At 41.1% G+C, this 22,738-nt stretch overlaps 2 protein-coding genes across 2 annotated transcripts; one reads left to right on the top strand and one right to left on the bottom strand.

Moving 5' to 3' along the window:
- Positions 1–103: 103 nt before the first annotated feature.
- On the bottom strand, positions 104–20,974 carry LOC134789709 (17-beta-hydroxysteroid dehydrogenase 13-like). The gene is made up of 7 exons (XM_063760334.1): positions 20,889–20,974; positions 19,988–20,135; positions 7,697–7,848; positions 7,244–7,421; positions 2,561–2,746; positions 985–1,167; positions 104–719 (listed from the first exon to the last, which is right to left on the bottom strand). Coding segments are annotated over exons 1-7 (930 nt in total). The 5' UTR covers positions 20,891–20,974; the 3' UTR covers positions 104–638.
- On the top strand, positions 10,930–12,309 carry LOC134789469 (uncharacterized). Its single transcript, XM_063760049.1, has 2 exons — positions 10,930–12,138; positions 12,189–12,309. Exons 1-2 carry the CDS (start codon positions 11,102–11,104, stop codon positions 12,292–12,294), a joined length of 1,143 nt encoding a protein of 380 aa, XP_063616119.1. The 5' UTR covers positions 10,930–11,101; the 3' UTR covers positions 12,295–12,309.
- Positions 20,975–22,738: the final 1,764 nt, after the last annotated feature.

Here is a 22,738-nt window from a genome sequence, read left to right as displayed (position 1 = left end):
TCACACCTTTTTGGAAACTTCCCGTAACTTGTACTTTTGTAGTCTGCTAGTCTGCTCCACACCACTATTAGGATATTTGGGATAATTAAAAAAAAACTACGAATAACGTATTTATAATATTTATTGGTTTTACTTAGATCTACTATGTAAATAGAAACAAAGGAGGTACATGGTTGTTCATAAGAAGTCTACTCGCATTATGTATAAAGTCTCTGTGGTACATAGAACTAGCAATATCATAGTTTAAAAATATATATAAACCTGTACGGGTATGTAAATACCTACAGATATTTGTCATTTCATTTCACTAGAAAGCCGCGAGCGATATGCAATGTACTTTAAACGCGGATGATACTCTAAATTTAATTAGGTACTCTAAATTCTGATACCTACTTAGAAGCTAAACTAGCTAGACTAGAAGTTTACTAACTTTAAAAAAGTGCCAATTTGTGACGACTATTGTCTGTTTCGTTAAGATATCTAGTCTAGTACCCTTACGTTAGAATAGATGTCGCTAGGCATTCTAGTCTTGGTAACTCAAGTTAGTGGGATCGGTTCGCTCTTATACTTGACTTTCTTCTATATTATCTTTGGTTACCGCGATAGTTAATTCATTCCTTTTTTTAATTGTTACTCTTCTAGTCGTGTGGGTTGACGCCAGCGTCTATAAACGAGTTGATGATCTTGACGACAGGGAATGGCACTAACCACATGAAGTACTGAAAAAAAAAAAACAACATTATTGTAACGTTTTTCGACAAATTACATTTGCTAGCCTTATATTTCGAATCCTTTAGGTCTAGGCTATGACTTTCCTTACCTGTGCGAGGTAAAGCAGGTCACCAGGTTTAGATATCTCTCTTTCTCTTGACGGACAGCATCTTTTGCCTGAGCGTCTGCGGTCTCCACAGTTTTAATGAACGAGAGAAAGCAAGGCTTCTTTAGAAGGCACCTACTTTCAAAATAGGTAATGTCTATCCTTACCCTGACAAGGTAATGCAGGTCCCCAGGTATGGATATTTCTCTAATCTCTCGTCGCACAGCATCCACGATTTTGTCAGCAGCATCAGCAGTCTCTACAGTTTTGATGAGTGCGGGGAAGCGAGACTTCGGCCGGTGGCAGAGACCCGTGTTTACCACGAAGGGACAGATGGTGGTGAACTTTAGCTGGAACACAAATAAAGGGTGTTTAAACAGAGTTTAATTGTACACCAACCCTTAGATAAGATGAGATAAGTTTAAAGTACAGTTTACATGGTTGAAAGGAGTAACTGAGTACCTAGAAGCCATCTACATAAACGCTAAGATTGATACGTAATAACAGCTCTTGTCTTGTTTAACATTTGAACCCATACGTACCTTTTCTGGAATGTCAGCACGACAAAATTGTGTTGCTTTGTAAATCCGTGCTAACATTATAAATGCGAGATTAAGCCATGTATCTTCCGCGTCATCGAATGAAAGAGAAGTATAATATGAGGTAATTGCGTTCAAGTATGAAGCAAGTAGTATTAGTAGGGAAAGTTCTGAAGCCGATGAGGATAATCGATCGACTTACTCCACTGGTATCCCTCGGCTGGCTCTGAACTCCAGTACTAGTGTGTCCATAATTGCCCTGACAGCGAATTTGGAGCCACAGTATGGAACCAAGTTGGGTACGGGCATCATGGGCCACACGGCTACAATCTGGTCGTAGTTTCGTTCCAGCATGGTGAGAAGAAAGGTCATGTTACACATATAGAATAATTGGAACACTTACTCTACTGGCGTCCCTCGGCTGGCTCTGAAACTTCGGCGGCTAGTGTGTCTATAACAGCCCTGAGAGTGAATTTGGAGCCACAGTAAGGCACCAGGTAAGGTACAGACATCATGGACTACACGGCTACGATATGGCGGTAGTTGCGTTGGCATGGTGAGAAGAAAGGTCATGTTACACATATAGAATAATTTGAACACTTACTCCACTGGCATCCCTCGGCTGGCTCTGAAGCTCCAGTGCTAGTGTGTCCATAATTGCCCTGACAGCGAATTTGAAGCCACAGTATGGAACCAGGTTAGGTACGGGCATCATGGACTACACGGCTACGATATGGCGGTAGTTGCGTTGGCATGGTGAGAAGAAAGGTCATGTTACACATATAGAATAATTGGAACACTTACTCCACTGGCATCCCTCGGCTGGCTCTGAAGCTCCAGTTCTAGTGTGTCCATAATTGCCCTGACAGCGAATTTGAAGCCGCATTATGGAACCAGGTTAGGTACGGATATCATGGACTACACGGCTACAATATGGCTTTAGTTGCGTTAGCATGGTGAGAAGGAAGGTCATGTTGCACATACAGAATAATTGGAACACTTACTCCACTGGCATCCCTCGGCTGGCTCTGAAGCTCCAGTGCTAGTGTGTCCATGATGGCTCGGGTAGCGAATTTGGAGTCGCAGTAGGGCACCAGGTTAGGTACGGGCATCATGGACTACACGGCTACGATATGGCGATAGTTGCGTTGGCATGGTGAGAAGAAAGGTCATGTTGCACATACATAATAATTGGAACACTTACTCCACTGGCATCCCTCGGCTGGCTCTGAAGCTCCAGTGCTAATGTGTCCATAATAGCCCTGACAGCGAATTTGGAGCCGCAGTAGGGCACCAGATTGGGTACGGGCATCATGCCAGCCATGGACGACATGGCTACGATGTGACCGTAGTTGCGCTCGAGCATAGTGGGGAGGAAGGCTTGGATCATCTGGAAGCATATTCGGGTTGTACTTTAAAAAACGTAGTCATGAATTAAAGTACAGAGAGAGACAAAAATGTACACGATGTTGAACGAAACTTATTAAAGTATATTTCAGTGAAGGTTGGACTATCTTCTGATGGCTCGCTATGAGTTATTGCAGACGAAGAAGTTTTGAGGAAAAACGTCTATCAGCTAAGACCGTATGCAAGCTCTTTCTCTTTCTAAAAGGAACGAAGCTGCTACTTTCTGATAGCATCTAAGCGAAGCACGTATATAAACGAGAGTTGCCCTACGACGGTGTTTCCTACCAAATTTTTTTATGCCAGTCTTCCCCAGTTAACCTTAGACGTGGGGTCCCTTTGTTCCACAAAAGTTTTTAGTCATATCGTCATATTGTATTGTTTTTCATATTTTCATTAGTCATACTCATAAAACTAAAACCGTTAACTTTTCAGGATTTTCGTAAGGTTATCCAATAGAAAGGTTAGGTTAGGTTTGTTTTATAGCAATCCTGAAAAGTTACGCGTTTCTGAACCAAACAAATTATAACTTAGGTAACGAAAATGCGGACCAACCATAAATTTTATTATGACTTAAAACTTTTTGGAAAACAATAGAGACCTAACAACCAATACAACTTGGCACAATTGTACTACTAGATGTAAGTAACTATAAAAAGAAACCCAGCTCTGAATCATGAAGGGCAGTTTTTTTCACCTTATCCTGCTACGGCCTTTACTTCATAGTTTATTAGGTACTTACATGTTATAACCCAATAGTTACTAAGGAAACACGAATGTCATTGAAAACTACTCACAAACGAATCATTAAGGAACTTTAGTTAACAGGATTAAACAATCGGGTATTATCTGATTAAAAACCCATCTTCCACAAAAAACAGATTTTTAACGGAGTCCTAAGTTTTGATTAAAGACTTTGTATCGCCCTTTAAAACTTTGATAACAAGAGATAAGACTAGACATCGAGATATAAACGCCATTTAATAATTAGTTAAGCAACCTAATTGCCTTAGTAATTTACGCAACTACTTATTTACACATAATTTTCTTATCGTTAGGTATTTGCCTGCTCGTGGTCCTCCTGCTGCTTAACGGAAGAGATAGCTGCAGAGAAGGAAAACTTGAAACAAACCCGGCACGGTGCCAGCCGTTATGCACCTGCAACCGAACCGGCTCCGCACGTATTGACTATGTCATTCCTGTGGGTCTAGCCGGCGAGGTCGAGAGAGTGACGTGGGTTTTGGGCATGCCCGCATTACTTACTCGCGTCCCAGGCGATGCAGCGTCCGTGGAGAGGTCACTTCACCCACTTCAGCTTGCTAAGTGGAAAACAACACGGAGAGTGGCAGTTACCGGTTCTAAGTCCAAACAGATAGGCGTTAGTGCGGACGCCAGGGGTCACTCTCGACAGTGGGAGGGTCCATCGCAGGCCCATTGACAAGTTAGCCTTCTTCACACTAGGCGAGAACTGAGACACCAGCGCGCCGCTCTCCCACCTTCGTCACCGGGCACGGCATTCTCCTGCCAGCTATGCGGTCGCGGCTGCCGCTCTCGCATTGGACTTACCCAAGTAACATTTTAGTCCTATAATTTTAGTTTTTATCGCTAAAAGCTTGTATAGACGTCGTATTAAGGTTTCAGAGATGACCACCTGTCGTATAAAAGCGCTTGGCAACACCTTTTTGCTCTATAGGCTTATACAGCTAATATATTCTATAAGCAATTGATGTAAAGGTTTACATCATCATTTTATAGAGCCGTTACAGGCGTGTACTATAACAGGTTCAAATATAATCACTATAGAGCAATATTACTGTATAATAGTATTTGGAATCACTTTTATGCAACTAATTTGCGCTATTAAGGTTCCCTGCCAAGCCGCTATAGTTTTGTGTTTTAATAGTGACAAAAACCCAACTATACAACGATTTTAGGATATAGTGGCTTTAGAGATGACTGCTATAGTACATAATACTTTAGTAGTTTGCGCTATTAAGGTTCCCTGCAAGCCGCTATAGTTTTGTGTTTTAACAGTGAGAAAAACCCAACTATACAACGATTTTAGGATATAGTGGCTTTAGAGATCACTGCTATAGTACATAATACTTTAGTAGTTTGCGCTATTAAGGTTCCCTGCAAGCCGCTATAGTTTTGTGTTTAAACAGTGACAAAAACCCAACTATACAACGATTATAGGATATAGTGGCTTTAGAGATCACTGCTATAGTACATAATACTTTAGTAGTCATATGAACACTATTATAGAACTGTTTTGCTCTATAGTAGCGTTTTTGGGACATATTTATAGCGTTAAAAAGCGCTTTAGTAGTTTTAAAATCCCTATTATATCTCATCGCTGTAAACGTCACAATGACTCTTTTATATCACAAAACTGTTGTATAGTGGTTTTGTTTTTTCTTTTAAAAGACAACAGCGTTATAGCTGAGTTTTTATGTCTTTTATAAACCGAGTTAGATACATAAAGGTAGAAAACGACTACTTGTAAATGATCAATTTGATCTGTAATGGCTACTTATATCTTGCTTATATAAGTTCAGGCCTAAGCCACATAATGTGGTTCCGTACAAAATATTTTTATATTTTAATGAATTGATAAAAAAGACCCCAGTGATATTAGTGATTGTAGGTGAGATTTATCATCAATGATTTAATACAAGCATAAAATCGTGACGGTTTAGATATTTATCGACATCCATTATTAGCACATTTTTTTTACCAATCTCATTGAAAAAGGAAACAACAGTAATGACTACATCTAAATTAAAAAAAAATCCTATATCTTTCTAAAGAGTTTGTAGGTGCAACTGGGTCACAGCAAAATTCTTTTGGAACCCTAATTTTAATCATGATGGCGGTGAATATTTCCTCCTAAGTTCTATAGTTAGCCTATAAAAGCGTCGGATTTACTTCTTGGCTGTATAGTAGTAACTATGGTGAATATCATAATATTTTATTAAATTATTTTATTAAAAACATAAATAAATCGAGGGGGCATTTAAAATTCCTCATTAACCTAATACTATTCTAACGGTAAAACTTCCGTCCCATATACTTTTTGCACTAAAGACCGAATTATTCGACATCTAAATGGCGCATATTAATATAACGTCTTTATTTATCACCATTTTACTTAGTACCGTTTTTGTGAAGTAAACACACAACAAGTAGTAAAGGAACTATGAATTCTACAATAGTATAAAAAAGCACTATAATAGAATTTCAAATACTACTATAGTATAAAACAAGCACTATAATGGAATCTCAAATGCTACTATAGTATAAATTAACACTATAATGGCGTTTCTGACAACAAATTAGCACAAGAGTCATGCATTACATCACTTTTATAGACCTAAAACGTCACGGCTGACACTGCTACAGGTCTACTATATCACTGAATGGCACTAAAGATACGCCATTTCGGCTTTATACAACCTTCTTAGGTCTTTTATAGGACCTTAGGTGGTATTTAGGAAACGTTCTATTGACCACTATAGTACCACAAATTGTTACTTGGGTAATAGTCATTTGCGGAAGTGCCGCACTCTTAATATGGACGCTGTTTAAACCATCATCTTATTGATGTTACAGGCCAATGATGATGAGGTATTTCTTTATTTAGCCCTTAACCATCCTTCGCGTGGAGTTGGTGTTATAATATGTTTTTATAATTTTGACTTATACTTGGTCAAGCAGATCTTGTCAGTAGAAAAAGGCGGCAAATTTTAAAAATGTAGGCGCGAAGGGATATCGTCGCATAGAAAATTTGAATTTCGCGCCTTTTTCTACTGACAAGATTCGCTTGACCATCTATATCTTTGTACTTGGCCCACGTTTTTTTTTGGAAAAAAATAAGCGGTACACTTTTTTTCTGACAATGCCCATATTCACCTTAGTAAGGCATAGGCATAGGTAGGGGTAGGGTTTAGGCACAGGATAAATAGTACTACCGTACAGAAAGGAAATTTCCTACAAAACCGAAGTTTGACAGCGGTTCAGGGTCGAATCATGTAGTCCCTTTCTGATATATGGCACTATCCCTTGCGGCTATTTAGGGTTGTCAAAATTCAAGCCATTATTTTATCTGTGGTCGTGCACGCAAAGGGACGTCCAGTCGTGTCCACCCTTATAATTGCTCGGAGCAATGCTGAGCCGAACGGAGCCGAGTTTGACCGAAGGGAGGTGTTTCGCACCCCTGGTTTAGGTAGGCTTAGGTTGAAAAGGTGTGAAAAACAACCCGTTAATACTCACCCAAATATTCCCATTGACGTTAATATCCATGGTGGAGCGCACTTCCTGCTCCAACCACCGCAGCAGAGGCTTGCAGGGCATAATGCCGGCGTTATTCACCAGAATCGTGACGTCACCGACTTCGATGGCTACTCGCTCGGCTAGCTTGAATACTGCTTCCCGATCTGTGACATCCGCCCTACTAGTGAAGCAGGCTAGGTTAAAGTCTCACCCAAATGTTCCCATTGACGTTAATATCCATGGTGGAGCGCACCTCCTGCTCCGACCATCGCAGCAGCGGCTTGCAGGGCATGATGCCGGCGTTGTTCACCAGGATTGTCACGTCACCGACTTCGATTGTTACACGTTGCGCTAGCTTGAATACTGCTTCGCGGTCTGTGACGTCTGCCCTAGAAGGAGTTTATGTTTTTTATGTAATAGTCTTCAACTCCTTCGGGTGATTTTAAACAGTAAATCCACATACCATAATGCATCTAAGCTAACTGTACCGACTTAGCTTAAATGGAAAATAGAATAAATAAAAAAATCCTATAAAACCTTCCTTTGTCCCTCCCACTGCGGCTGCCAAGTTAGTAGATGCAGGGTTAGGTTAGACGGACTATATATCTACAAATATATAGATTAGATCAGATAACAGGTACCTAAGTCAGGTTTCGCAACTTACTCGAATCTGTGAGCAGTACCCTTAGCCTCCTTGATCAGGTCTACAGTTTCCTGGTTGCTCTCCTTGTTAATGTCTACACATACGATGGTAGCTCCCAGCTTGGCGAACCTAATGGCCACTTCGCGGCCCATGCCATGTCCTGCCCCTGTTATCTGTAAAATAAATGGTAGCGTAAAGCGTAAGTTTTTTATAATGCATTTAAAATTTCGGGTCCAGTCCCCGCGAAGTAATACGGGCATTGGATCCTTACGGGCTGTGAGATTTTATTTTTCTCATGAATTATGTAACACTAGGATAATGTTGTTTTATAATTAATAGTGATGATAGTGATGACTGTTGTCACATCGTCACATTCATCATCTTTGACTTTGGAGGATGGGTACCTTACAGATACAGATAAAATTGTAGCGTAAGTAGACAACCTCCTTCAAACAATACGATACTTCCCCTCGGACACGTGGAATTTTAATTCCTCACTTAGTTCGACCATCAAACCGCCAGGAATTCTAAAATTCCACTTAGTTCGACCATCAAATCATGAATAAAATAAGTGAAATTTAACATTAAAATTCCGCTTAACTCTTACTTTACTAGTAGGGATAAACGCTCTAAAATAATGCAAAATAAAGTTCTGATTTTGGGCTCTTATTGCTGTTTATGCAGAATTTCCAAGTAGCGACATCTATGTTATAATATAGGACACTCGAATTTGATTGGGGATTATAATAATAATAATAATAGGTGGTTGGATCAAGGGTCAGATGCAGAAGGCGGTGATCTTGGACACGGCGCGGATAGTCCGCCGGTTCCTCTCTCTGCAGCCCTGACCACCGGTAGCTTGGGCCTTGCCCCGCTGCTGGCGGTACCCTAGGTTAGGTTTTTTATAATGTGTTTATATGTTTTTTTTTTATCGTTTTGTAAGTGTTTTTATATTTTACTTTTATATGCATATTATAAAAACCCTAACTTAAGACGAAAAATAAATAAAGAGATAATAATAGACGTGCTCGCCGACGTCACCATCCCCCATGATGAGAATCTCGTGAAGGCCGAGAAGGACAAGTCCAGCAAGTACCTAGACTTAGCTCATGAGATTACCGCCATGTGGGATGTTGACTCGACGATCATTGTTCCGATAGTCGTGTCAGCGAACGGTCTCATAGCGAAGAGTCTCGACCAACACCTAGAGAGACTCTCGCTGGGTGGTTGGATCAAGGGTCAGATGCAGAAGGCGGTAATTTTGGACACGGTGCGTATAGTACGTCGGTTCCTCACTCTGCGGCCCTGACCACCGGCAGCTTGGGCCCTGCCCCGCTGCCGGCGGCACTCTAGGTTAGGTTTTTTTATAATGTGTTTATATGTATTTTTTATTGTTTTGTAAGTGTTTTTATATTTTACTTTTATATTCATATTATAAAAATACCTAACTTAAGACGAAAAATAAATAAAGATAATAATAGCAATAGCCCAGATTTATTTTCCACCCAAATTTAAACCATAGACCAGGACTCTTTCCATTTTTCTATAATAGCTCCCAATGCCTGCTGAAACCGGTTTACGGGTATCTATTTATGTACCCGTGAATGGGTTCCAGCAGGCGTTCTACATGACATCAAAGCTCTCCAAACGGCCTCTACGTGTTGGATCTATATCCCCACGCACGCCTTATAAATGACCGGGCTTAAAAACCCGAGAGTTTGTAACGGAGATACAAATAATAATAATAATGATTAGTAGCCAGGATTATTCACCAGCAACTTGCTCTTCTATATGACCTTGTGGACCGCGAAGTACCGTACTACAAGTACTTACCTGCGCCTGTTCTCGAGAATGGTCGTGCCACGCTCTATTGGGATCGATCTATCATCACTGACAGGACTATTGTAGCCAATAAGCCTGATATTGTGATAATAGATCGATCGCAACGTCGGGCCGTGCTCGTTGACATCACCATCCCCCATGATGAGAATCTCGTGAAGGCCGAGAAGGACAAGTCCAGTAAGTACCTAGACTTGGCTCACGAGATAACCGCCATGTGGGATGTTGATTCGACGATCATTGTCCCGATAGTCGTTTCAGTAAACGGTCTAATAGCGAAGAGTCTCGACCAACACCTTGAGAGACTCTCGCTAGGTGGTTGGATCAAGGGTCAGATGCAGAAGGCGGTGATCTTGGACACGGCCACAGATTAATAAATAGTTACTACGTAACAGATACCTCATTCCCAAACAAAAGCAAAAATACCTACGCTATAATAGCCTACAGAACCCTAATAATAATACCTGCTGCTCAGGACAAGAAGAAATGTACCATAATTACGCGCACAAAGAGTCGAGACTGTGTTGCCCGCCGTTCGAGTCACGTGCCAACGCGTCATCGTAAGAATGCGCTAGGGTTGTAGCTACCCTACCTATGATGATTATTGTAATAAAACGAATGTTGCGAATCAAATATGTTTTAGTTTTAATATAATGATTTATAATTTTTTCACTTCTCGGAATTCTCTGTTATTAAAATTTTATAAGTAGTTGAAAATATCCTAAATCGCGTAAATAATTTTAATAAATATTCAGGAGCAAAGCAACGGACAATCAACGGTTTTTAAAAGTTGTAATACGGTGCTACCAGGCCGATTAATTATTACGTCGTCAAAATTATTTAAAAATACTTTTTCTAACCCTTCAATATAATTATTAAACTTTCAGGTGGGACCTAGCCCGCCATAAAAAGATGAATATTTATTATAGGCTTTTTCCTTTGTTTTTTTGACTTTTTCACCCATCTACTGCACAATAATTACGTGGTTTCGGCATTTCGAAGCATAAGCGCGGGAAACGCGCGATGCAATGCGGTGCGAGCGCTGAGGCGGGCGTTCGGCGGCCCTCTGTCGGTTGTATCGTCGACGATACGCCGAGCGGTAGGCATATAGCGCGTGGCCTTGAGCGTGTGACGGAGGCCTGACACGGCGCGGATAGTCCGCCGGTTCCTCTCTCTGCAGCCCTGACCACCGGTAGCTTGGGCCTTGCCCCGCTGCTGGCGGCACCCTAGGTTAGGTTTTTTATAATGTGTTTATATTAATTTTTATTGTTTTGTAAGTGTTTTTATATTTTACTTTTATATTCATATTATAAATAACCTAACTTAAGATGAGAAATGAATAAAGAGAATAAAAAAAAAAAAAAAAAAAAAACCGCTGACACTGACAGACGTCCTTTACAAAAAATATATTTTTACATGTGGTTTTTGCCCTAAAAGACTGATCATATACCCACCGTGAACCGAGTTATTTGTAAATCTTGCGGACAACTCATATAATTGAGTATTAAAAACCACGACCATGGGTTGCAGTCGTTACTACCGTGTTGACATTTGTCATACACCAGCGGCAAAACCAGGCAATTAGAAATGATAACAAGAAGTCGAACTAAAGCGGTAACAACTAGCGCACGCCCACCACCCCCGCCCGCCTCGTCCACTTCCTCGTCCACATCGTCGTCAGGCGACGAGTTCGCAACGGCGCCTGACACAGACGGGTCCAGTGACGAGAGCGGGCCGCCGCCGCCGCCGCCACGACCACCTGCGCGACGAGGGCGGCCACCGCTGCCGGCACGCTTGGGGCCTGCGGGACATCCTGCCCCGCCCACGGCTCCCGCTACCGGTGGTATAGTGCGACGCATGAGATGGACTCGAGACATGAACGAGAATGTCATGCGCGCCTATTATGGGGCTACAGAGGGGGGAACACAGCTGTCCGCCTATCGTTCGAGAATACTGCCTTTGTTTCAGACTCTTGAACCCACCATCACCGTGTCGGAGCAGCGATTATCGGATCAGGTGCGCGTCATTCAGCGGCTAAAGCGCTTGGATGACGCGACACTTGATCGACTTCGCCAGGAGGCTCTCTCTGCTCGCGCGGACTCCACCTCGGTGCGAGATCTACCCGCCACGTCGCCGGATCCGGTGCCCGTACCCGACCTGGCACCGGAGGCGCCACGGGTTGATTTCTGTACCGACGAGGGGGACTTCGCGAGTCAGAATGTGAGTACGACTGCTAATGAGCAACTGAGGAGGACTTTGGAAGAGGCGATTACACAGTATCGCGTCACAACCAACTCTAGGCCACGATTACCACGTCTGCCTATGAATAGACGCAATCTAGCGCTAATGGGAGCCCTAAACGCTTTACTAGAGCCATATTTACGGACTAGTAAAGATTTAGATGATACGCACTCGATCATGTACTGCGGAGCCATTGCGGCGTGCCGTGTTGCTCGCGTCAAGTTTCCGGACGCTGAACGTGCACCTAGGACCGTCGGTGGTGTCCCTGCATGGCAAGTGCGGATCGAGCGACGTATCAGCTCGTTTAGGACTCTCATCGCAAAGCTGATCTGCTTCAGGGGGGGCAACAATCGCCCCCGAGTAATGCGCTTTGTGAACCAGGCGTTCGCGGGGACGGATATCGGGCCCCGCGACTACATGGCCAATGTCACAGAGCGCATCGACTTTCTAAAGCAAAAAGTCTATGCATGGGCAAACCGTATTCGCCGCTACAGAGAGCGTGTGGATCGATTCCAGCAGAATCGCCTTTTTCAAAGTGACCAAAGGAAAGTGTACCGAAGGTGGGAGGAAGCCAACCTTCGTACGCCCGACACGCAGCCGCCGGATGCTACTGCCACGACTGACTTCTGGCGTAGCATCTGGTCGGTGCCTGCCGGGCACACCGAGGGGAGTTGGATGAGTGTTGTCGAGCATGAGTGCGAGTCCATCGAACCCATGGGGGCAGTCATCATCAGCCCCGATGACGTGAGTTGTGCCATCCGCACGGCCCAGAACTGGAAAAGTCCTGGGCCGGATGGATTGCACAACTTCTGGCTAAAGTGGTTCCGATGCTCGCACTCGCGCTTGGCAGCACAATTTCAACAAGCCCTCGAGCTTGGTTCTCTTCCACCTTCCTTAACAACTGGTGTCACCTTCCTGCTCTATAAGTCCGGTAGTACCACGGAAGCGAAGAACTACAGACCCATCACATGCTTGCCTACACTATACAAGCTCCTTACATCCATTTTGAGAGCAAAAATCAACGCGCACATTGTTGCAAACAATATTCTGGCTTCCGCTCAAAATGGATGTAGGGTTGGGTCCCGTGGTACTAAAGAGCTCCTCCTTATAGACATGACCATCTGCCAACAAATCCGACGGAACAGGGGGGCCCTCTCAGCCGCTTGGATTGACTACGAGAAGGCCTATGATTCGGTGCCTCATTCATGGTTGGGGAGGGTCTTAGAGTTGTATAAAGTTGATGCAGCTTTGAGAGCCTTCCTAAGCACGTGTATGAGGCAGTGGCCCACAGTCCTTCGTCAACCAGGAGGCGGGGATGACCGCCCTGGCCCGCAGGATTTTATAAGGATTGAGCGAGGAATCTTTCAGGGCGACAGTCTGAGTCCCCTGTGGTTCTGCCTAGCTCTGAATCCCCTCAGCACCCTGCTGAAAGATTTGGGACTAGGTTGCCGGCTTCAGAGAGAGGGTGAAGTCATTTCTCACCTTCTGTACATGGATGACCTCAAATTATTTGCACCAAATAGCCAAGACTTGTTGGAGCTACTGAAAACCACCGAAGTCTTCAGTAATGCCATCAACATGGAATTTGGTATCGATAAATGTGCGGTTATGCATGTACAGCGGGGGAGGGTTGTAAATTCAACAAATTTACAACTCTCTGAGACAATGTCTTTCAGATCTATCTCTGAATCAGAAACCTATAAATACCTTGGTATGTCACAGTCGTTGGGTATTGAGGATGAGGGTATTAGACGGTCGGTGAAGGAGCGCTTTTTCAGTCGGCTCACAAAAGTCCTAAACAGTCTTTTGTCAGGAGGCAACAAAGTGCGCGCCTTCAACGCCTGGGTAATGCCCCTACTCACATACTCCTTTGGCATACTAAGGTGGACTCAGACCGAGCTGGACGCCCTGGATCGGAGGGTCCGATCACTGTTCACCACACATCGTATGCTACACCCACGCTCGTCAGTTATGAGATTGTACATCCCACGGAAGTGTGGAGGCCGAGGCTTCCTAAATGCCAAGGATCTCCATAACCGCGAGGTGTACAATCTCAGGAATTATTTCCTTAACAACGAGTGTGGGATGCATCGTGATGTGGTGGCAGTAGACAGGAACCTAACGCCGCTCTCCTTGGCAAACGAGAACTGGCGCAAACCTGTGGTACTAAGTACTGCGGATCGCAAGGCGGCATGGGAGAGTAAGGTGCTACACGGGCGGTTCTACAAGGCCCTCACGGGACCCGACGTGGACCTGCTCGCGTCGGTGAACTGGTTACGATTCGGGGACCTCTTCGGAGAAACCGAGGGTTTTGCCTGTGCAATTGCGGACGAAGTGATGATGACGAACAACTATCGGAAATATATCCTGAAGGACGGTACGGTCGACATTTGTCGGGCATGCCGCCGTCCCGGAGAGTCACTCAGGCATATCATTTCCGGTTGTTCTCATCTTGCTAACGGCGAGTACTTGCACAGACATAATCTCGTAGCCAGGATTATTCACCAGCAACTTGCTCTTCTATACGGCCTTGTGGACCGCGAAGTACCGTACTACAAGTACTTACCTGCGCCTGTTCTCGAGAATGGTCGTGCCACGCTCTATTGGGATCGATCTATCATCACTGACAGGACTATTGTAGCCAATAAGCCTGACATCGTGATAATAGATCGATCGCAACGTCGGGCCGTGCTCGTTGACATCACCATCCCCCATGATGAGAATCTCGTGAAAGCCGAGAAGGACAAGTCCAGTAAGTACCTAGACTTGGCTCACGAGATAACAGCCATGTGGGATGTTGATTCGACGATCATTGTCCCGATAGTCGTTTCAGTAAACGGTCTAATAGCGAAGAGTCTCGACCAACACCTTGAGAGACTCTCGCTAGGTGGTTGGATCAAGGGTCAGATGCAGAAGGCGGTGATCTTGGACACGGCGCGGATAGTCCGCCGGTTCCTCTCTCTGCAGCCCTGACCACCGGTAGCTTGGGCCTTGCCCCGCTGCTGGCGGCACCCTAGGTTAGGTTTTTTATAATGTGTTTATATTAATTTTTATTGTTTTGTAAGTGTTTTTATATTTTACTTTTATATTCATATTATAAATAACCTAACTTAAGATGAGAAATGAATAAAGAGAATAATAATATGGTTTCAACACCTAGAGAGACTCTCGCTGGGTGGTTGGATCAAGGGTCAGATGCAGAAGGCGGTAATTTTGGACACGGCGCGTATAGTACGTCGATTCCTCACTCTGCGGCCCTGACCACCGGCAGCTTGGGCCAAGCCCCGCTGCCGGCGGCACCCTAGGTTAGGTTTTTTATAATGTGTTTATATATTTTTGTTATGTTTTGTAAGTGTTTTTATATTTTACTTTTATACTCACATTGTAAAACCCTAACCTAAGACCCTAATTGAATAAAGAGAATAATATGGTTTTACCAGTGCAATCAGTCAACGCAGGGCAGCTTGTGGCGAGCTGTTGGGGATTAGCGACCTCACGTACCCGAGTGCTCCTGGAGAGTTCTGTTACCCGCAAGGAGGGTGGGTGGGACAGGATTCTCTGCCTCTGGCTTGCCTTAGCCGGCCGGCCAGAGTGGAGTCGTTAGAGCTATAAGCTCCAGGGGTGGAAGTGAAATATGCATAAGACGCGAGTTGGCACAGTGGCTGTTAACAGCCACTGGGTAGAAAGCGGCGCACACCTCTCGACACCCCTGAGCCGCTCACACCGGTGTTGCCCTTGAGCCATCCTAGATGTCGCTTTTTGTGGGGGCCCATCTTGTGAGGGCGAGTCACCGTCTGCCGGAAATAAAATTGCATACCGTTTTATTAGGCAGGCGTCCGGTTTTTTACCCCATAGCTCAGTTCTTAGTCCATCGCTTTCACCCAATAACCTAGTTCATTTTAGATTCCATCAACTCTCAATAGTCCTTACACCCTGGCGGGTGCTGCCTCTGCGTGCGTCCCATGACACTGGCAAGGGCAGCCTCCGCTCGGTGTACCCCTTACATTTCATTAAAGTGTCAAAAGGGCCTCTACGTGTTGGCTTCGGCTCCACGCACGCCTCCCAAAGGTCCGGAACACCATTGTTCCGTGATGGGAAAGACATACAAATAATAATATTCTTTATTGTGCACAATGAAAACATGATTAAATACAGCAAATAAACAATCTCTATTATTTACTTTTCCTTGCGCTTTTTGTTTTCAGTGGTTATTTCTTTGTTTTTGTAGGTAATGTAAATTTTATTCAATGGTTAAAGTTAAGTGTCATTTTGTATGGGATTTTGAATTTCCGAAACGTCCCGCTTAGCCCGCTGTTCAAAATCCCATAGAAAATGAGACTTAACGCAAACGAGTAGGTACGTCCGTTACGCTGTCAAATGAAATTTACACTAGGGGCCCTGATAACCTGTAGCAAAAAGAATAGATAGTATAGAGGGGTCCTGTCATTGTAAATTTTGTAGTCACTGTAAATTTACTGCCATCTATCGACACACGACTAAAACTCAAAATGAAAACGTATAAAATAATCAAAAAAATGTATATATATGGATAAATGATTTTATTATTTTTATATCATTTGACCCATGTTCATTCACTGATACTTATCTATGTGTTAAAATTGTTAAATATGAAACGGTGTCGTCACGCCTTCTAGCCCAGCATAGGACAAAGATGTGTGCGTCATCTATCCGAGAATGACTTTCTTGATTTCCGAGGCACGTTTTTTTCTTAGACTTTATTCATCTTATACGAAGAATCTCTTTGTCTGTAGGTAGATTAACATGTGAAATATTTATTTAAATATAGGTACCTAAAGTTTGTTGACCCGGAATAAAATACCGCATGTAAGTATACGTGATGAAGTATACTATAGTGTGAATAATCTTTGATACGGATACCCTGATGTCTAGCGATAAGTCTGGCGTTAGCTCAAAACAACAAAGTTATCAAAAACAAATAAAGCTATCGTCCGGATTCACAGTTCACTAGCATTACCTATTAAGCCCCCTCCAGACTATGCGCGTGAATCGCGGGCGAAGCCGCGAACGCGAGTGTGGAGTCGATTTCGCAGGTCTGCGTTCAGGACTCCACACTCACGTTCGCGGCTTTGCGCCGCGATTCGCGCACGAGTGTGGAGGAGGCTTTAGGTATTGCAGCGCGACAATACATCAGCAAGCAACATTAATTTTGATCATGTGGCAGTAATGCAGTCGCCAGTTGTCGCGCTGCAATACTGCCGACTGCATCACCAATCCAAAGGTTCAAAATCAATGTTGCTGCCCGGATTTTTGAGCAATTGGGTTGGCAGTAATTTCGTGCCGCAATACTACAGCTGTAATGCCGGCCTACTACCGCAAAAATCGAAATGCGCAAATTGCGGGCATCTTTCTCTTTTACTCCAATTAAGACGAAATTAGAGTGACAGAGAAAGATGCCCGCAATTTGCGAACTTCAGTTTTCGAGGTAGGCCCCCTGGTATAGTCCATATCTTAAAAGACTTCGTCGATCAATGATTATGCTGTATGTGTCATTGAAATAATTGTTTTATGATTGTTATCATCAAGATTGAATATATATCAGTACCTACTGAGACACCTGCGACTGATACGATATAATGATAAAGATTCATAAAGTCTAAGTAAACTTCGTGCTTCGAATGTGACAGCTAACGTTAAATGGCTCCATAGCAAGGCCTATTGACTTCCTTGGAATGACGTGACCCTTCATAATTGTACATGTGTGCTCCGTTCCTAGAGGAGGATTGCCAGTAATTACCATAAAAATATTTTACTACAGCAACATTGCTAGAACTGGCTTCGTCTATACGATTTCTAGGAACAAATCCAATTATTTTATCAAATATATTTTGATTTGTATTTTATGAAGTAGTTGAACTCATATGTAAATTATTATCTATTTTAGTTTGTCTTTGTCTATGTTCATAAAATCTATGAAGGGTAGACGTGCCTCTACCCTCCATGATAAAATTAAAAAAAATCTTTGTCAATAGGCCTCTTTGATAGGCCTAGATTTGGGTCTGGCCGGTAAGAACATAGGCAAGACAAAAGTCTGTAATGTCAATGCTGTCATTAAAGTCATTTAACGCAAAAATATCAGTTTTCATATAAAACGATTTATTCACTTGAAATATATTTATTTACCTATTAATTTTAAAAATAAAAACGATTCATATGTACGAGCAACATATCTAAATGCGTCTTCGCACAGACTTAGTTAAAATTAACCCGTTGTAGTAAACCAGAAACCGCGATAATTTCAAGGTAAGAAATACATAAATATATTAATCTTTAAATAAAAATGAGCGTACTAATTGCCAAATTCAAATATAATAATTTAATCTTACTATCCCCGTAAGTCCCGCGGACGCTATATCGCGTCCGAAATTTTAATCAAAATGTATCATAGATGTAAAACCTCACATTGTTTAAGCTGGTAAATTTAGACCCGGTAGCAATTAGCGACGTTAGTAATTAGGCAGTTAGATTATATTGTTTAATTTGTGACTGTTTTGTTTTAGAGAGTGAATCAGCAGATGGCTTGAGCGTGAGATAACAATATAATCCTGGGCCGTCATATGATTTCTTGGAAAAAGCTCAAAGGGCACGTATCTGCCGCATATCCAGACTACCGGGATACCGGTGAACAAGAACGCTGCGCGGAGCTGTGAAGCAGAAAATGTCCGATAACCGGATAGATGTAATAACAACTTGTAACCATTTGCCATATCAATGTATGTATTCATATGTATTGCTCCTAACATATATACAGTAATCCTAATAGGAATGAAAATATTTATATCTTAATATACTTTTTTGTTGCCGAATATTTGACGAATTTCTAAATATAGTACCTAATCATTACCTTTTAACGTATTTTTTTATTTTTTTGTGATATGCTAATTTAAGAGCCCATCAACGTGCACACTAGCGCCGCTGCTAAATAATCGTGATTATTTAAATTTAATGACAGGTATTTAAAAAAGGGGGCTGCTACGGACTGTATTGTGTATTTAAGTACCTTTTGAATACATCAAACTAGTTTTTATGTTACTGGATTCGTCAATCTACGCGTCCAAAGTTAAAACGGCCGTTTTTGTTTTGAGCTCATAGATCGACTAATCCAGCAACATAAAAACTAGTTTGGTGTATTCAAAAGGTACTTAAATACACAATACAGTCAGTAGCGGCCCCCTTTTTGAAATACCTGTCGCTAAATTTAAATAATCACGATTATTTAGCAGTGGCGCTAGTGTGCACGTTGATGGGCTCTTAAAAACCTGACCCCAACAAAAAAGAAAAAATACAAAAAGAAATTCCCTCTCCGGGATTCGAACCCAGGACCATTAGCTTCCTGAACAGGATTACTGCCAATACCCGCTAGGCTAAACGGGTTGTCAATTCTAATTACAATGGTATCCTACCAGAGCGCTAGTAGTATAAACGAACTTTTGAAAGGGACATTTTTTTGTATGGAGTTATCGTTCTTCTCCTAGTGAGTATTATATTCTTTGCTCCATAGATATACAGGCTTGTATGTTTGTCAAAAAACATAAGCAAGCCTGGGCTATAAGCGCGAAAATCGAAGTTCACAAATTTCGGGCATCTTTTTCTGTCACTCTTATGGTACGCCTTTATTGGAGTAAAAGAGAAATTTCTGTTTCCGCGGTAGGCTCCTGAATCTGAGATATAAAAATTAAAAACACAGTTCATTCGTCAGAGGGTGACGCGATGTAGCTACTCTACTTACCGAAATAATTATAATATATTAGCTGGTCAAACCAAATTGTCAGTAAATAAAGAACAAAAAACTATACTCATCCTTTTCTTTTGGGTGCTAGTACTAGTGTAAGACAATGATAGTATGATTCTCTCTGTCTATGTTTGAAATGAGACAGTCCTTTGACAAACTTTATATTTCGGGGATCTCGGATACGGCTCTAACGATTTCGCTGAAATTTGCTATATGGGGGTTTTCAGGGATGAAAAATCGATCTAGTTAGGTGTTTCTTGTGATTTCTTGAAAACGTGCATTTTTGAGTTTTTATAGGTTTTCCGAGCAACGGTACCTACTTGTATAACTACTGTAGGTACTTGTACTTGTTGTACTTGTATTAACGAGAGCTGACCCCAGATGATGGGAAAAAAGCTTAGGAGAAGAAGAAGAAGAGGTACCTACTTGTATAGGTACCTATAATGGACAATGGTACATACCAGTATAATTTCTCCCGAAACATCTTTCGGAGCAGGTGGTACAAATGAAAGATAAATGCCTCGAACCAGCTCGAAAATAATCCTTAACAGAGTCGATATCACCTCGACCGTCAGTAGCCAGACTGCGATTACTGTTGGCTCGTCTGCCCTGTAAACAAAAGAAAAATAGATATATTATATAATACATATTATGTAGACAGAGTCCGTCTCAGCTACTTAGCACCGATTTTGCAGTAACAATTTACTTTTTTGAATTAAGTAATAAACTTAAAGTAGAACTAATCTTAGTGACAACGCTTTACCTACGCATTTCACTAAGTTTCACTATGGTGTGTAAACAAAGAACTTTGCTTAGTTGGCTGAATCGAATGGACCTGACTTCAGTGTTCAGTATTCATAATTTCTTGCTTCCATGGTACATTTTTGGGTAGTATTTACATGTCTTATGGTAGGTATCACATGGACCCTGAATAGGGTGTAGCAAACACAAATAATTCAATCAAGTTACAGGAAGGTACTTAACACATCTCTAACATAACTCTAGTGGCTTTTACACACTTATAACTAACTCGTGAGTCGTGATATCTCAAATAACCCACTCAAAAACATATTCTACATTGGTATATGTATCTACTTTCACAAAAGAGTATAGATTTATTTACTTAATAACATTTTTACAACATAAATTATTTTACTTTTACTCAATAGGTTCGTAGGAATTAATTAGGTGCACTACACGTTATAAAGATTCGGACCTCGATAAGTTTCCATGCCAAGTGCTACGTCAAGTATGGAGCTTACAGGGATATATAAGCTTGTGCAAAGTAAGCGTGGTCAGAGTCTAGTTTCCTTCCTGATCACTGCCATTACCTACAAAAATATTTAAAGTGAATTAACTTACATTTTAGATCCTGCTCAAAGTACGTCCAGTGAAAGAATAACACTAAAGTGTTTACTCCACTCTCCTACTTAATTATGATAAAATAGTTAGGTACATAATCCTTATCGGTTAATTAGTTGGCCGGAGCCGTATTGATGTATGCGAAATCCATAATATATAAACTTATCCAACATTTCACAACTGGTACAAGAAATAATATAAACAAAGTAAAATTAAAATTTGAAATGTCGAGATAATTTAAACATAACGCATACAGATATTTCCTGTACTTAAGTAATTATAGAATTTAAATAATGTTATTTATATTAAATATAATAAAATAATGAATTATTATTTTACATCATAAATATCATAATAAATATTTTAGGTAATAATTCTCCGATTTTGAAGTTTTTTTACTACTTAACAGCAATTTTGAATAAAGCGCCATCTAAATGTTACACCTGAAACTAATTTTCCATGCTATTTAAGTCAATGTATGAAATGGAGAAAAATACAATTTTAATGAAATATTTACACATTTTTTTCTATGTCTTGAACAAATTCGAACACCAAATGAGTTAAGTGCGTCTGAAAAACTCCTTTTAGCTGTCACCATGGTGACAACTCATTGACAACTGTCAACTTGACAGTTCATAAACTGAACTGCTGCTAAATATTTGCCTTTATTTGCGTGTTTATCTAAAAATACGTTAATTTTAATAATAAATAAACAAAGTGCGTGTGTTTACATTGTTAATTGAGTTAACATTGTTCAAAAAAGTGTAAAAACGTGAGAGTTATGTGACAAACTTTGTGATAGGGAGTATCGAGACTCGAGACTAGTGCTTTTTGTGTTGGACATAAGGTGAGTGCATAGTTACCCATTCGTATTTATTTTCCTTAATTTCATTGAAAACCAGTAAAGCTTCTCATCTGGAGACGGTACGCCAACCAACCAATAACATAACTTATTGTTACAAAGAGCTATATAAAAAAAACCCTTGTTGAAGTAAATAATACCATAAAAATCTTTATTTTTGTAATGCTGCTCTACAACAGTACAAAGAAAAATCCTAGTATTTAATCTTACATTAGACATTATATGAATTTTATAAACTTTTCGACAAGATGTCTCAGTACTGGTTTCCGCAAGCTTCTCTTGTCAGACCTTTGGTCTATTCAGCCACAAAAAACGGTGTTTCTCCAGTGTTACATCATAAATTGTCTGCAATAGACGAAAAGGCCTATGATGATTATCACCCGTAAAGCAAATACAAAACATTTTTTATGTACTAAGGGGGTAAAAACTAGTACCAACCATAGATATATTTTAAGTATGTTGTTTTAAAATAAGAGTGGAATGTTGAATTCTATTGTTGCTAAAAAGCCGCCCTTTTTAGTGACGAGTGTGATTCTTAAATGCTTTCAGTTACTTGAATGGCGGGCCAGAACATCTTTCCACTCTTTTTTCATAATTTTAATAATAATCACTTGATACATCCTGTTTTGTTTAGTTTTAGCAAAGGCGGCAGTTTTAAGTTCTAATCCGAAGATATTTTCCAATGGTCTTAGGAAAATTATGAAGAGGAAAACATTTTCTTTTTGTAACATAATTTAACACCTTTTAAATTGATATTGATGATTATAATATAATAATCGTGAGTGAAAATTGATTTTATGCCGAATATATTTTATTAAAATATCTGCTTGAATTAATATGAATTAACATAATAGTTAAAAAATCAAAACTTTTCTATTGTCACAAAATTTAATAATGAATTATAAAATATTGATTGTTCAATGTGATTTAAATTCTTATGATGACTTTAGTATTAGGTATCAGGTCATTTGTTGTTGATGTTTTATCA

This window comes from Cydia splendana, chromosome 4 (genome assembly GCF_910591565.1).
Source record: "Cydia splendana chromosome 4, ilCydSple1.2, whole genome shotgun sequence".
Lineage (NCBI taxonomy): Eukaryota > Metazoa > Arthropoda > Insecta > Lepidoptera > Tortricidae > Cydia > Cydia splendana.
This window is presented reverse-complemented; position numbering and strand designations above follow the sequence as displayed.

Excerpts from the sequence above, each read along its gene's own strand:
- LOC134789469 (XM_063760049.1), top strand. The coding sequence starts at position 11,102 with ATGATAACAAGAAGTCGAACTAAAGCGGTAACAACTAGCGCACGCCCA. Across the intron at positions 12,139-12,188 it reads ATGCGCTTTGTGAACCAGGC|AGCGCATCGACTTTCTAAAG; the intron begins GTTCGCGGGGAC and ends CCAATGTCACAG.
- LOC134789709 (XM_063760334.1), bottom strand. Across the intron at positions 1,168-2,560 it reads AGCCGAGGGATGCCAGTGGA|CTAAAGTTCACCACCATCTG; the intron begins GTAAGTGTTCCA and ends TTTGTGTTCCAG. Across the intron at positions 720-984 it reads ACCTGCATTACCTTGTCAGG|TACTTCATGTGGTTAGTGCC; the intron begins GTAAGGATAGAC and ends TTTTTTTTTCAG.